Source organism: Cladosporium halotolerans, assembly GCF_011745625.1.
Source record: "Cladosporium halotolerans strain TM138-S3 chromosome Unknown Sca10, whole genome shotgun sequence".
NCBI classification, from domain to species: Eukaryota; Fungi; Ascomycota; class Dothideomycetes; order Cladosporiales; family Cladosporiaceae; genus Cladosporium; species Cladosporium halotolerans.
This window is the reverse complement of record NW_027191461.1, coordinates 249634-264186: the sequence shown is the minus strand read 5'-3', so window position 1 is coordinate 264186 and position 14553 is coordinate 249634. Positions and strand designations below refer to the sequence as shown.

Here is a 14553-nt window from a genome sequence, read left to right as displayed (position 1 = left end):
GCAAAGAGGGAGATCGGAATGCAGATACAACAACGCGCCCGTTCATCCGAACAGCACGAACGGAGAGTCCAAACAGTACACCGGTGTCCCGCTCCAGTGTCTCACCTAGCAGTATAAGAGGGAGGAGGCCAGCAGCGGTGACTGCTGGCTCATCGGATCGAGGTGGAAATGCTGTTGGGTTAGGGATTGGCGGAGGAGTCCAGGCAAGACCGAGGCTTGGCCAGGCTAGGAGTATTGTAAGCGATACCGGTCCTTTGAGGGCGCATTCGCCTCTCGTTCGATCGCCTGGCAGCAAGGAAGGACAAGGGCATCCCGACAATGCCGACAGCCGATTCTTCCATGCTAGCGACGCCGCGAAACAAGAGCCCGCACCAAAGAAGCCAGAACCCAAAAAGCCGTCAGTTTTCTTCCATGCGGACGGATCTCAAGAGGCACGACTTGCTGCAGCAAGAACGCCTACCGCAGCAGCAGCAGAAAGGAAGACATCCGAACCATGGGCACAACAGGAGTCAGGACAGAGTCGGGTGTTGAGTCCACCTCCGTTGCTCTCACCCACACTCAGCTCCATATCAAGCTCGTCTCCATTCTTCGCACCATTGCCCCCGGCAAGTGAGCCAAGAGCATCATCACCTAGTAAGGAGAACATACACTTGTCTTACAGAAGGGGCGCATCCCAAATCTTTGGTCTTCGGCCGTCTCCAATACCATCACCGCGTGCGAGCGTCGACCAGCCTAATTACTACGAACAACGCCGATCAAGCTCTGAGTACAAACCGCTGCCAACCGCCCACCGGAAATCGACGAGCTTGTCTTCAATTGACTCGAACAACTCGATACACTCCCGTCGCCGATCAGCAACTACATTAGACCCAAATGTCAACGCCTCGTCACCACTCTCTCAAGAAGCAACCTTGCCCGGATTTTTCGGCTCGGGCAAACCTCCTGCGGATATGCCTTCCATCGAAGCTTCTCTACAGCCAAACGAGGATGTTGGAGGCCACAATCATACCGACGGACTTCGAAGTCCCACCAAAAGCGTTTCGGAGCTGGCAGCAGACGCGAGGCGAGAACGTAAAGTTTTGGATCTTGAGATCTCAAACAGCTCGCTTTTGGCCATCAATTCCAGCCTCGAGCGAGAAGTGCGCAGACAGAAGGCCGAGCTGAAGCGGTTCCGAAGGCTTTCCCGTGCGGGGAAGTTTGGTTTTACCCCTCACGAGCGTACTGCGAGATTATCGGAAGGCTTGTCGACTTTGGGAGAGGAAGATGAAGACGAGGACGTTTCCGAGTTCGTGCTGCCCGGTATCGACGACGACTTGAGCGACGATGATGAGAACGAGAGTGTCACTTCTTGTGGCGAGCCTCTGTCCCCCAGCGCTCGTGAGAGCAAAGACCAAGCCCGCTTGGACAAGGACGAGCAGCGGCTGCGGGCAGACATTGAGAAGCACAAGGAGCTACTGGTTCAGAGCCAGATGATGAACCAGAGCCTGAAGCGCTGCATGTATGCCACAGAAGAGATGATCGATCAAGGCAAGAAAGCGCTGCAGTACAACGTGCGCGTCAGCGACGTCAAGCTGGGAGGACGCATCCTCACCGGCCAAGATGACGACGATGACGAAGACGACGACCGAGACCATTCAGTGCCGGACATTGAAGTCGAGGACGAAACATTGCACGGCGCAGATTTTGCCAACGACCATGCAAAAGGCTTCCTCGATGTTTGGTCGGGTCTAGGTGGAGGCAGCTTTGAGGGCAGTGAGGGCGGCGACAGAGACAGTGGCATCGAGGTGGACAAAATATCACATACATCTGCACCGATTGGCTATAGGATAACCACCGCAGATAACGGTCGGCCACCAGACCTTGAGCACTGGCACCAGAGACGCTGAAGCGACTCCGGGCATACGCAATTGGATTCCTTTCCTCAGATCACGGTCCTCGAAGCTGAGCTGAGGGACACTACAGAAGGAAAATCAATGAGTAACGGCCAAAGCAAACAAGCGCAGGTGGCTATAGAATGCGTGTTAATAGATACCCCCTTTGAGTCCTTTCGTTTGTTGGACGGTTTTTTTGTATTCCACAAGTCCTTTGGCGGATAACGTCCAGTATGGACGAAATTAAGAAGAACAGACATCCATTCTCCTCGAGACGCACATCTTGACCTGTAATCGTTGTAGCAAGTGTAGAATGATTGTAGAGCGCCTTTTGACAAAGTCGCGCGCATGTCCAGAGATTCGGGACATCGGACGAAGATCGGAAGCCGAGGTCCAGGAAACATCACATCATCAACAAATCCGCTTTCGACATTATTCAACCGTCGAGGGAAATCAACGATAGAGCAAGTCTTCCCAAGAAAAAGTCTTTTCAAGGAACAATGATTTGATGTAAAGAAAGGAAATATCGACACCGACGATTTCAATTGCTTGGGCCTGTGACCGCCGACAGGCCAATCTCGCAACCACGCCGGCGCCATGTCCCTCCAAACATTAACCTCAAACCTCAACCTCCGCGACACAAAAACACTCCTCGCCCTCGCCGCCCTCCCACCGGCAACCTACTACCTCATCAGCTCCATCCGCCAACTCACGACGCACAACAAACCTCCCGCACCCAGAATCCACCGCTCGCCCCTCTCCGACCCCGAGCCCGCCACACTACCCCCCTACCCACCCAACGCCCTCCCCGGCGCCCGCGACATCCCAACCCCTCACGGCTCCATCCGCGCCTACGAATGGGGCCCCGCGACCGGCCGTAAAGTCCTCTTCGTGCACGGCATCAGCACGCCGTGCATCGCGCTCGCGGGGCTGGCGCAAGCGCTCGTGCAGCAGCAGGGCTGTCGCGTGCTGCTCTTCGACCTGTTCGGCCGGGGCTATTCGGACTGTCCGCCGGCGGCGCAGGACAGCGCGCTGTGGGCTTCGCAGATTGCGTTTGTGCTGGGCAGCTCGGAGCTGGAGTGGTGGGGGGAGGGATTCGTGGTGGTCGGGTATTCGCTGGGAGGCGGCATCGCGGCTGATTGGGCGAGTTGGTTTCCGCGGACGGTGAGGGGGTTGGTGCTTGTTGCGCCGGCGGGGCTGTTGAGGGCGGGGAGGGTGGCGTGGTGGAGTCGGTTTGTGTATGGGGGGTTTTTGCCGAGGGGCTTGGTGGAGAGGATTGTGGGGAGGAGGTTGAGGGGTGGTTCTGGGGGGAGGCAGCCGGAGGAGACGAAGGTGGGGGTTGTGCAGAGTGCGGAGGCTGAGGTTCCTGAGAAGGGTGAGGAGGAGGCTATTGGGGGAGGCGGGAGAGGGGAAGGGCTGTTTCCTGGTCGTCCTGTGTTTTCGGTTGCGGACGTGGTGGACTGGCAAGTTGATGCTCATCCGGGGTTTGTGCCTGCGTTTATCTCGAGCATTCAGAACTCGCCTATCAGTGGGCAGCAGGAGCGCTGGCGGCTTGTTGGATCTCGCCTTGATCGACAGAGGTTGAACTCGGGCGATGATGTTGCTGCGAAGGAGGGTATGACAGCAGGAAAAGTGCTATTGATGCTGGGCAAAGATGACAGTATCATCGTGGCCGATGAGATCGGTCCCGATGCTGAGGAAGCGCTTGGCAAGGAGAATGTGGAAGTCCGAGTGCTAGATGGAGGCCACGACCTGCCTGTCGCCAATGCTGACGGATGTGCAAAAGCCATAGGTGACTTCTGGGATTCAATATGATGAATAGAGTATAGAAAGATAAATCGATAGACCGCTTGCTTGTGGGGTGTCTATGGGGATACAGAATCACCACCTGCCTGTCCAGGACCAAAAGTAGCACGATTCGAAAACATTTTCTTGGGTTGCAATGTTTGCAGCCCTCCGAGTGATTATTCGCCGTCAACACAAGTCCGAGTATGTCCGGTCGAGACAGAGTGTCAACGACACTTGTGAATGCTGTCTTTTTCCTACCATAGTCGGGTAATGTTGACATCTTGCTTGAATCACCATCTCCGTCGATACGAGGGCAATAATGTCCGGGTCAGTCAAAGTTCCAATGCCATTGATACAATTTGTTGCTCATTTCCAGAGTTGTGGCGCCCTCAACAATTCCAATTCCATTCAAGCTAGGCCTTGAAGTTGCGATGTACGTCAGGGCCGGGACGTGGACTGTGGTCGGTCATGCATACCGCCCTGCCTTTGACGAATTACTATGTTGCGAGATTGCGCTTCCTCAATCGGGGTAAGGCATCCCATGTCGAGAAGCGGTGAAGTTGACACAGGGTCTGGTATACTTGCGACTGATGAAATGACAAAGTGAGACCTACTACGTGGAGAGACCGTTTTCATTACGCTGGACAGCGTCAGCTGAGTGTCATCTCGCGTGTACCAAAGAACGTGCACATCCAACCGTCGATGGAAGACACAATCAGCCTTGATGAAGATAGGCTTGCAGAAACCGTTTTGCGGACCTGTTCTCCGTGGGGATTGCAGAGTTACATCGTGGTGCCAGCGAAGAATTACTATAGCTCCCGAGGATTTCTTGGACGATGTGGATATTGAGTCTCGGCGGAGACAATTCCCCCGTCAGACATGGCACCTTGCTTCCGAGAACCGAGGAGTGAGAGGTTTAGCGGATGAGCACGAAGACCGGACGCATTTTCATCCACTTCGCGTGCCAGCCGAGTGAGACTTAGGGCCAGGGGCTGCACGTCGTAATGATTGACACGAGCAGGAAATGCTAGACGGTCTCGCACAGTAGTAGCAGCGCCAGCAGGCGGTATGACATCCTGGCATGCGTGTGAGATGTCTGGAAGCATCCACCAGACGGCGGAGGTTCAGAGGCCGAACTCAAAGGACGGGACTGCCAAAGCGAGCGTAGCCTGATACCTTAATCTCGCCCGACAATAGTGACCACTATTCCTGAAGCCATCCTCCGCTGCTAGCGAAGACGGCGAAACGCGACCGGTGAGGGCTCGCTGCACGGCAAGTCGCGGTGGTTCAGCCCTTGCCAGTTCGGCGTCGCTTTCTTTTTTTTCGAACATTCTTCCACACCAGGGGATCGGGGATCCACGGGCGGCGAGCACTGTTCGCCGCAACGCCTCGCCGCGGCGCGTCAAAACGTAAGGCAAGCCGGCGTGGCCGGACGCACAATCATCGGCGGGCTAATAGTGCGAACGGGGAGGCAGGAGGATGATGACAGGACGCGCAGTAGTTCGCTCGCGAACGCCGATATATTGCGGCACGGCTGCTTGGCGAAGGGGCAGGAGCAGGGAAATGGAGGGCGCTGAGGCCTGGCACGCCTGGTTTGCCAGACGCCATCACGCTACTGTGCTGCGCCCGCCAGGCCTGCGCCACTGCCTGAGGTTCGCGCGTTGCGGCTGAGGGGGGCGGAGACGCTGGGCTGCAAGCCGGCGAATTGGCGCGTGAGAACGCGTTCGCGACGCCAATCCCTCTCAAATTGAGGAGCACGCGGCTGGCTGGGATGGCATGCTAATCTCGGTGGGCCATTGGCTTCGCGAGGCAACGTCATGGCGGATGTTGCAACGGGCTTGCCGTGCAGCCAGCCGGTGGGACCTTGCGCGGTGGGAGAGTGATGTCCAGATATAGAGTCCGCCAACGCCATAGCCAGATTGCGTCTACAGAGCACGTGAGCAGGCGAGCAGCCAATCTGCCCAAGAAGGCGCAATCCAGATAGCAATCTCAAGATTGCCCAGAAACCCAGATCGGGGAGCCATGGACGCCCATGTGAACGGTGCTCCGCAATTCTGTTTTAAAGTTGTGGAGTGGAAAGGCTAGCCCGAAGCTACGGCGATGGAAAATGCCTTTGACGGCGAGAAGCGCGGCGTGCGTGTCTTGTGGCCCATCACGGCGATCACGGTCAGCTTGGGAGACGACGAGTGGGGAGTTGCAGAGCTTCTCCGAGCCTTGGTCAGGTTGGGCGACATGTACGGATCGTCGGAAGAGGAGCGGCGGGCAAGGATCTCGCCCGCAATGGCTGCCGCTCCTCCTGAGCTTGTGCTTCAGGAGGGAGAGAGTACTTCGAGACCTGCTGGCGAAGGAGTGAGCCCTCGCGAACTCTGTCCTCCCGCCTGGCCCGGCATACAACACGGTGTTATCAAACCCAAGCGGTTGGCATTTGTTCGGCCTCATTACCGTAGCAGTTTCTTCATGCATCCACTTTACGCCTGTAAAGACTTCTCTTCGCGTCCGGTGGAGTCGCAATGCGGCCGTGATTGAGCCTCGACGTCACCCGCCGCCGGACGCAGCCCCAAGCACGCGACAGCTCACACGCCAGTCTCGCTTTAAACGCGTGCTGGACCCGCCAGCCGGCGGGCGATAGTCGCGCCTCGGCGGCGGCGTCGTGCTTCGCGGCAGCAAGCCCAAAGTCAGGCTTCGTGCGTGTCTCAGTGCTCTGCAGCGTTACTTTACTACACAGACCTCTCCCGGGGCCTGGCGAGCTGTGTCGGGCAGGGGAGGCTCGCTACGAGAGGTGGAACGGCAGCAACGGCGCGCGAGGCGTGCCACGAACAGCTACGGTGCTGTATTTAAGATCGACGCCGCGAATCGCTCGCGCAAGGAGGCATCATTATTGCTGCATCGCTGGCGGCGGGCAAGCTGCCCGCCAGCGGGGCGGAAGCAAAATGGAACAAAGCCACCGCGCGCGGAGCCCTGCTGTGCTAGCCTGTGCTGCCGGGCGTCGGTGGACGGGCGGAGGCAGTAGTCTACGGCAAAGAGTCTGCGTTGCTGTGTCGACATTTGCCTTGTGCGCGCCGAGGAAAGTCCCAATGGCTCTGCTGTCGGCTACCGTGTGACGGAGGGCGCGCTGCGGTACGAAGCGGCAGAGGCGGCGAGGGCGCGAGGGCGGCCGCGGTGATATGCATTGCGAGCAAATGATGCGTCGTGCCCCTACCCTAGGACGACGAGGCTTCATGTCACGGTAGCGATAGGCGATAGCGCGAATGGGCGAGAGATTATTGCTCTGATTACTCTGTCCAGCACCGCGTAGGCTCCACACCATCGAGTGTGAGATTATGCTCAAATCTGACCACGACAAATGTGGCGCTTAGCCAGACCCAAGGACGGCGGCGGGCGGCGATGGTGCGTGGCGAGGCCCAAACGTGTGTCACGGTCACGATGATGATGAGGAGGGCGGATCAAACGCTCGCGCTGCATACGACTGGCGAGGAGCTAACGAGTAACTACACGCTGCCGCGACACCGGGCGGGTGGCTCATCTGGTGCACCTGCGATCACGCATGTATGTCTAAAACGCGAGGGCAGGCAGATAGCGCAGAGCTTGTGCGGCGGAGGTGCTAAAGCGAGCAGTCGAGAGGCTGCGGGTACCGAGCTGCTGGGCGCCGCACGACGGGAGCCAGCATGAGGCTGCCGGGGCCATTTCACAAGCCTCGCCGGCGTGCATACGACGGGCCAGGATGGCATGGCAGCAGGCTGCGCGGCGACGTGAGGGGAGCGGTCGAATGGGCGAGGGAGGCCGGGGGCAACGCCTACTGCGTCGTGCTAGCAGCCGGCGAGCCAGCGGGTGCTGCTGATAGGCTGCCGGGTGGCGTGCAGCGAAAGGCTGTCGAGCCTCTCTGATGCCGGCGCTCTGGCGGGCGCTGAGACGAGACATCGACGCGTGCGGGCGCGCGAGCAGCGAGTCCGACATGTGTTCTGCGCGCGAGATTAACGCTGGGGCGGATGGGCGGCGGGCGTGCAACACGACAACGTCTGCGCGCGCCGGCCTTCGCTCGCGGCAACGGCAGCTGTTCCAGGAGGCACTGTTGCTAATGTAGGTACTGCGCGTAGTGTCAGGCACTGGCACCGGCAGCAGCTGTGGCCGGCGGATCGTGGATGAGAGGCTGTGGGCGTGCTGCCGGTGAGCACGCAGGCGAGGGCGCGATCTGCAGGAGCTGGCGCGACACGGGCAGTAGGAGGCACACACGGTACGGTAGGATGTATCTACGCTTGGTAGTTTGGCACACAGGCACAGGCACAGGGCACGGCATGGAAGGACAGGACAGGACAGACGGGTCCGACACAGACGGCAGACTCGAGGCGCCCTGCCCAGTGTCATCCATCCATCCATTCGTTCGTTCAATACTCCAATCATTCAATCATTGATTAGGTATTATTGCCTGTACCAGCCGCCCGACAGGCGAGCGGGCGCTACCTCACCTCCCGTGTATAGCACCGCCATTAGCACGATCATTGGCATCCGCCTGCCGCGCACCGCAGCGGCGGCAGCAGGGTCAAGGGTGATGTGTGAGGTGCCTAGTGTGGGTGATGCGCCCTCCGCTGCGCGCTGGCCGGCGCGCCTGCGAAGGGGCAGCCGGCGGGCAGCAGCTAGCGTGGCCCGCTTGAGACAGCCAGAGAGCCAAATCCAAGTCAGCGCAGCTGGCCCGGAGCACGCTGCACGCAGCACGCCCAGCCATAGCCCTCTCCACTCTCCGACGGCGTGTCGTGAAGCCTGTCTTGCTTTTCATCTCTCCGCCGCGCACCCGCCCATCCTCCTCTCCTCTCATCACCCCCGTGCAATGGAGCGTTGAAACACCCGCGACCTCCATCCGCCGCCTCACTTAACCTCCGCCTCCCGCCAACCCTCCTCCCCTGGCTCTCGCTCGACACTCGCCTGTCCGTGCCTGCCTCCTGGCCTTAAGGCATCGTCACCCCAGTCCGAGTCCCTGAAGCCACCTCGCTCACGACCGTCGACCTCCAAGCCAACCTCCGACGCCCACCGTCCCTCCGTCGACCTCTCCTCTTCGTTGACCGCAGAGCCTCTCGACCGGACCGCCATCCTCCTCCGCCGACCCCACCCCACCTCAGCCCCGACTGCTGTAACCACCGTACCTCGTACACACCTGCCCGCTACCGTCTCCAGCGTCTGTCTTCAGATCAAAAGGTAAGTTCTCTACTTTGCAACTCTGGCGTCGTGTGACCTCTCGGACGAAACGTCACCCGAAACCCCCCACGAGCTCCGGACTCCTGGCCGAATCACATCCAATGGTGAAATGCCTGACGCCTTTGACGAACCGCTGCCCGCAAGTACGGGATTGGGTCTCTTCCTTCGCTGGACCAAGTGCTGGGATGAGGATATGGCTGCAGAATAAGTTAGTTGGAAGAGAGCACGTGTTGGTTGGCAAGAAAGCAAAAGAGCTGGCATTGTCGTCTGACGTCCTACCTCCACGGGTTGCGTCTCATGTGGCATGCACTTTGGCGTACGAAGGCCCTGTTATTCATCGGAGCGCTGCCGTACCATGGAGCCATGCATGATACTTCTTCTGCAGCGTCTGTGCACGAGCCCCTGGGTACACTGGCACGTTCACTCCAACACCGATCATGGACATGTCCGACCAGCAATGCGGGAATCCCATCACCGTCTTTACTTGCAAATGGGCTTCGACGTCCTGAAGTATAGTACGCCGTGGCTGGAACCTACTTCCGCATTCCTCAACCGGCCCAATCCTCCTGGAGTCCGTGCTCAATTCCAGCCAAAATTACCTGCCACGCATCGAAGCGCGTCCGCCCGGGGACCGTCACCGTGGACTGATCAATGGCCATTTGGATCACTCGCAACCAGCTACTGAAGATCACAATCGCTGACAAGCCTTCCTCACAGTCCTTCAGCGTTCTGACATAGCGTGCTGTATAGCATTCACTGCACCATCGTTGATTGATGCACTCGTGTCCCTCATCTGAGCCTCCTCGCAATTGGTATGTTCACACCCTGCCGTGTCGGCACGCTTCACCCTTACTCGGGTTGCCTTTCCCGCACAAGCCATCCACTAACATTCCCAAAGATTCTTCCTAGGTTACCCCTGGAAGAATTGGCCAGATCTTTACGGCACGTACCGACCTTGATAAGCAACAGCGGAGGCGTTAGTTCGTTTCTCTGCAGATTGCACCGGCATACCAGAAGAACCTTGTTTCTCAGGTTGCCAATCGGGCTACTCGCTGTGGCTCGCAAGGAACTCCCGTCGCGATCGACTGTGCGCGCCTACACTCGATCCGTCAAGCAACGTAATTTAATTCACAAGGTATGCATCCGTCCTTCCAGAAGCCTTACGTCTGGCGGCTCCACAACACGACACGCGACCAATCAGCTGATCATTGATAGGTGGATCTCCTATAACAGCTTCTTCGACTACCATCGTCAAAGTCGCTGTCGTTCTAGACCATTCATTCTTTTTTGCGCTTTACCAACTAATTCCAATCCTTTTCACCGGCCTATACGACAGGCCACACATTCATTAATACCGTTCGACGGATCTTCGACTCTTGCACCCAATCACGTGCACCTCTCGATAACCGCCAACGACTTTTATCGTCAATCCAGGAGAACTGACGTCCATTCTTTATCAACACTACAACCAACGACGCACAACATGGCTTTCCGACCGATGTCGCGCCAACTCCCGACATACGGATACTGCGACTCGTTCTTCGTCGAGGGTGACGATGAAGGCGTGTACGCGCGTGCTGCGGCCGAGCGAGAAAATGCACGCCAAATCGGCAAGTTGAGGCAAAAGGCTCTCGCAGAGGAGCTCTCACGCGCTACCGCCGAGGAGTACCAGGAGGACGTTCTGGATCACATGGAGCACATGGAGGTATGCGCAAGCCAAGACTAGCCTTGTCTCAGAACCCTGCTAACTTTGATTAGGCCGAGACAATGCCTGACATCCATTCGATTGAGATTCAGACAGAGATCCAGTGGTTCATGCGCCCCTACCTGCTCGACTTCCTGCTCGAGGCTCACCATGCCTTCCAACTGCTCCCGGAGACCCTCCACCTCGCCGTCAACCTCCTTGACCGCTACTGCTCTCGCCGTGTGGTGTACAAACGTCACTATCAGCTGGTCGGTTGTGCTGCCCTCCTCATCGCTGCCAAGTATGGCGACCGGAAAGAGCGTGTGCCTACCATTCGGGAGCTGAAGTCGATGTGCTGCTCCCTCTACGATGATGACATGTTCACTCAGATGGAGTGGCACGTCCTCCAGACGCTCAACTGGATGATTGGCCACCCGACCGTGACTAGCTTCCAGCAGCTCGCCTTGACCGAAGTGTCCTGTGACCCGGAACTGGAGCACATGTCTTGGTACCTCAGTGAGGTTGCTCTCTACCACAAGGAGTTTATCTCGGTCCGCCCTTCGGTCATGGCAAGGTCTGCCCTTGCCCTCGCACGATGCATCCTTGGCCGTCCTCAGCCCCGCTACTCCGAGTGGGCTGCTCGCTACGACCCGCAGGTGGTTCTTAACCTTTCCAACTACCTTTCTCAGCCATCCGCGGCACTGGTCAGGAAATACAGCTCGCCTCACCTCTCGGCAGTTGCCCCCACCATTGAGCAGTTCCTCCAGAGGCAAGCGCTCCTTCAAGCGCAGCAGGCTGCTCAGCAGGCCCCGACACCAGAGATCCACGTCCAGCAGGTCGCAACTCCAGTCAATGGACAGTTCATGAGCCCGCAGACCCCTCAGAAGGCTTGCTACATGCAACAGGTGCCGGCCGGTGTCTTGACCCCGCCCATCACCCCCGACAAGGACTTCAACGGCACCGAGGGCTACGCTATGCCCCAGGCTCAAGTGCCTCGCATGGGCGCTTGCACCCCGACACCGCCGTCCAGCATCGAGCAATACCAGCAGCAGCACATGGGCTACCAGCAGCAACAGTACGCGCAGCACCCGCAGTTTGTGCAATAGATCAAGTACGACAGCGGCTTGTGCGCTTCATCGGCTGCCACGGAGTCCACTACACAGCATTGAGCGTCCACCATTAGCGTCTGCATTCTCCAAGTCATCAGATACCAGCATTACTTTTCCATCTTTGCAAAGCGTTTGCCACCGAACAGAATTAGTTTCCTCTCATCAAAGGGGAAGCACGGCGGCATTTCTCATCTTCGTCCTCTTTCGTTGATTTCCTTAACTCCCGCAACAACCCAAAAAAATGCGCCACGGCATCGACCCGTCGGTCCGCAACCTTTTCTTATTTCGATTTCCTCTGTCCTGATTTTCTTTGCTTCTTGCTGCCACAAACCGCGCCAAAGAATGTACTACTCCTCGCATGGCCCGCTCCTCGGGAAAAGGCACTGGACGGATCCTCACAATTCTAAAAGAGAGCCGCCAACGATCCCTTCCCGAGGGAGTCTGGAAGGCCGATGGGAAAAGGGGGATAAGCGAACACATGTACGAGTATTACAGAGCTAGCTATGTTAGAAGGAAGAGCCACGAAGGGGCGTCGGCGCGTGCCTCGAAGCGCGCGGTCCGTTCTGTCCCTCGACTCTTCTGGGTGGAAGAAGGAGAAAAACACACGGAGATTAATGCAACCGCGAGGGAATATAGAAAGAAGACAAAAGATTTTTTTTGAAACTTGTCAATTCTTGTTGTTCTTTTCGGAATTCTTTTTTCCGGCTGGTTTGATGATGTCCTCTCTGCCTGGGATTGATTGGACCTAGGTCCCTTTCCGGCGCACGCCGCCGCTCGTGCGGGTGGCTGGCTGGCTGGCGCTTTTTGTCTGTTTGGTGTCAAGGGTGGTTCGTGGCGTGCGCAAGCCGGCGCAGGCGAGCATGCAGTACCACCTTCCTGTGCCTGTGTCTCTCGCGCATGCATGCGCAGCGCATTGCATGCATGGTGCCGTGCCACGCTTCGAGAGGCGCCCTGGCGTTCGGCAGGGGAGACCGGTGACACCTTCCGTGACACTGCTTGGAACAGCATTGGGAGCACAGAACCACGGGTGGTGTCCGGTCGCTCAGCACCGCTTTCGTCGATTCAGTTCATCTGCGTGGGGCGATTCCACGCTACATCCTTCATCGTCCGCCGGACCGCCCACCACCACCGTCCTCCAACTGGGGCCCGCTTCTCAGCAGCGAGCCTCTGCTCGTGCCCGAGATCCATCCTCAGCTGCCCGCTTTCGTCGAGGAAGTCGCCAATCAGCCGCTCGATATCGGCGCGCGAGGCCGCCGTCGTGGCGAGCATCTCTCGCTCCCTGGGAGCCGCTGAGCCCTCGTCGAGAACGTGCATCATCGACTGCGCCGTGCTATAGGTCGAGCGCGGGATCAGGAAAACCGCGCCATTCCGTCCGGCGCTGTAGAACAGCTGTCTGAGGCGGAGGAGCTCCAGGCCGCGCGTGCTCGCCAGCTGGAGGAGGATGGCGCGCCAGGCTGGGAGGTTGGGGGCGTGGACGTTGAAAAAGTAGACTTTGCTGAGTGTTGTTGTGTGCGCTTCGAGGAAGTGGGTCAGGGCGCTTGGGTGAGTGATGTTGATGCTGTCTATGTACAGAGATGTGAGCCTGGAGAGAGAAACTTCGCGCAGGCGGTCATCGTAGGAGGCTGAAATGCTTCTCCAGGACGGCGCGGAGAGGGTCAGGTCTGTCGTTGTTCGGTTGAGTAGGGCGATGCGGCTTCCTTGGACAAGGGTGGTGAGGCTGTGAGTTGCATTGATGCATTTGTGGTGTGAGTCGCAAAGTGCGGCTATGAGGTGCGTCGTGACTATAGCCAGGCGCTTGCAGGTCAGGCGGAAACTGCGTAGGTCTTGAGGGGATAGGTAGATTGTGATCAGCTCGATGATCTCGTCAGGGAGTTGAGCAATGTTTGTTTTGCGATGCTGGACCGTATTGTTTGTGTCCGACGACTGGAATGAATATTTGGGAATTCTTAGAAGTAGCATCATGTATTATATACGTTTCTGCGATTTGGATTGTCTATGGACTTCTAATTGTTTTCCTGGTTCTTTCTTGCGGCTCGAAACCACGGTTGATAGGCCAGGGGGTGGAAGTGATTACCCCTTGCATGATCCGCTGACAGATCTGACGACCACTTTCGAAGTAGAATTTGAATCTGCCACTATCTCATGCAGCGTCTTGAGATCACATGGACAAGTGGTCTACACGTCCGATCGCTATCGTTCAGCCGAAAACATTTGCTTGTGCATTCGTGATCAATGCGGTCCCATTTGAGCTGTATACCAGAGAGATATTCGCTGATCACATCGAAGATGCCGATCGAATCTTGAGCATTCGATGCTTCATTGGCAGGTACCATGTCCGAAGTTGTTAGTTCCAACTGCCAACCGCATGTAGCGCGTAATCACTGCGTCCTAGGTGAGGCATCGTGCCCAGAAGTGGTCGAGTCGAAGCTCTTCATTCACACAGAAGATCACAGAAGCCCAGGCCTCGTGCTGTTGGAGTTTAACCCGATCAAGATTGAGCTCCTTGAGAGTACGGTGATGATTTTGGAGGATGTTCAGGAGATCCCAGCCCTCGAGACTGACTTGGATAAGAGTCAACGACGTCAAACTTGACAATTTGAAGTCCAGTGGAGACGAAGATGTGCTGTACACCGCGAGACTGCTAGATGCTGAGACGAGCGCCAGGTCCGTCACGTTGTCTCTTGGGAGGGGGGACTTGAGGTGGCAGAGAAGGCGAGTGAGGTGAGCTGGGTCTTCGCAAAAAGCGTCTGATGGATGACGTGGATAACGCCGGAGGTAGTTGTCATCGAACAACTCCCGGAAGAAATTGTTAGTGCAGCGTATATTCAGCATCCCGAAAGAGTCCAGGTGCTGACTTATGGCCCATAGCATCTCAGTTGGTAGATCCTCGAGCTTACTTGACTGTCCGAGTGTG

At 57.5% G+C, this 14553-nt stretch overlaps 4 protein-coding genes across 4 annotated transcripts; 3 read left to right on the top strand and 1 right to left on the bottom strand.

Moving 5' to 3' along the window:
- Window positions 1–950: 950 nt before the first annotated feature.
- WHR41_03812 (uncharacterized protein) lies at window positions 951–1886 on the top strand (the record flags this gene model as incomplete). The annotated part of the gene is made up of 1 exon (XM_069372418.1): window positions 951–1886. One exon carries the CDS (start codon window positions 951–953, stop codon window positions 1884–1886), a length of 936 nt encoding a protein of 311 aa, XP_069230451.1.
- A 582-nt stretch (window positions 1887–2468) lies between these two features.
- On the top strand, window positions 2469–3686 carry WHR41_03811 (uncharacterized protein; the record flags this gene model as incomplete). Its single annotated transcript, XM_069372417.1, has 1 exon — window positions 2469–3686. The coding sequence occupies one exon, from the start codon at window positions 2469–2471 to the stop codon at window positions 3684–3686; it is 1218 nt and encodes a 405-aa protein (XP_069230505.1).
- A 6643-nt stretch (window positions 3687–10329) lies between these two features.
- Window positions 10330–11636, top strand: WHR41_03810 (uncharacterized protein; the record flags this gene model as incomplete). Its single annotated transcript, XM_069372416.1, has 2 exons — window positions 10330–10551; window positions 10605–11636. 2 exons carry the CDS (start codon window positions 10330–10332, stop codon window positions 11634–11636), a joined length of 1254 nt encoding a protein of 417 aa, XP_069230450.1.
- A 1065-nt stretch (window positions 11637–12701) lies between these two features.
- On the bottom strand, window positions 12702–13601 carry WHR41_03809 (uncharacterized protein; the record flags this gene model as incomplete). The annotated part of the gene is made up of 1 exon (XM_069372415.1): window positions 12702–13601. The coding sequence occupies one exon, from the start codon at window positions 13599–13601 to the stop codon at window positions 12702–12704; it is 900 nt and encodes a 299-aa protein (XP_069230578.1).
- Between the last annotated feature and the right edge of the window lie 952 nt (window positions 13602–14553).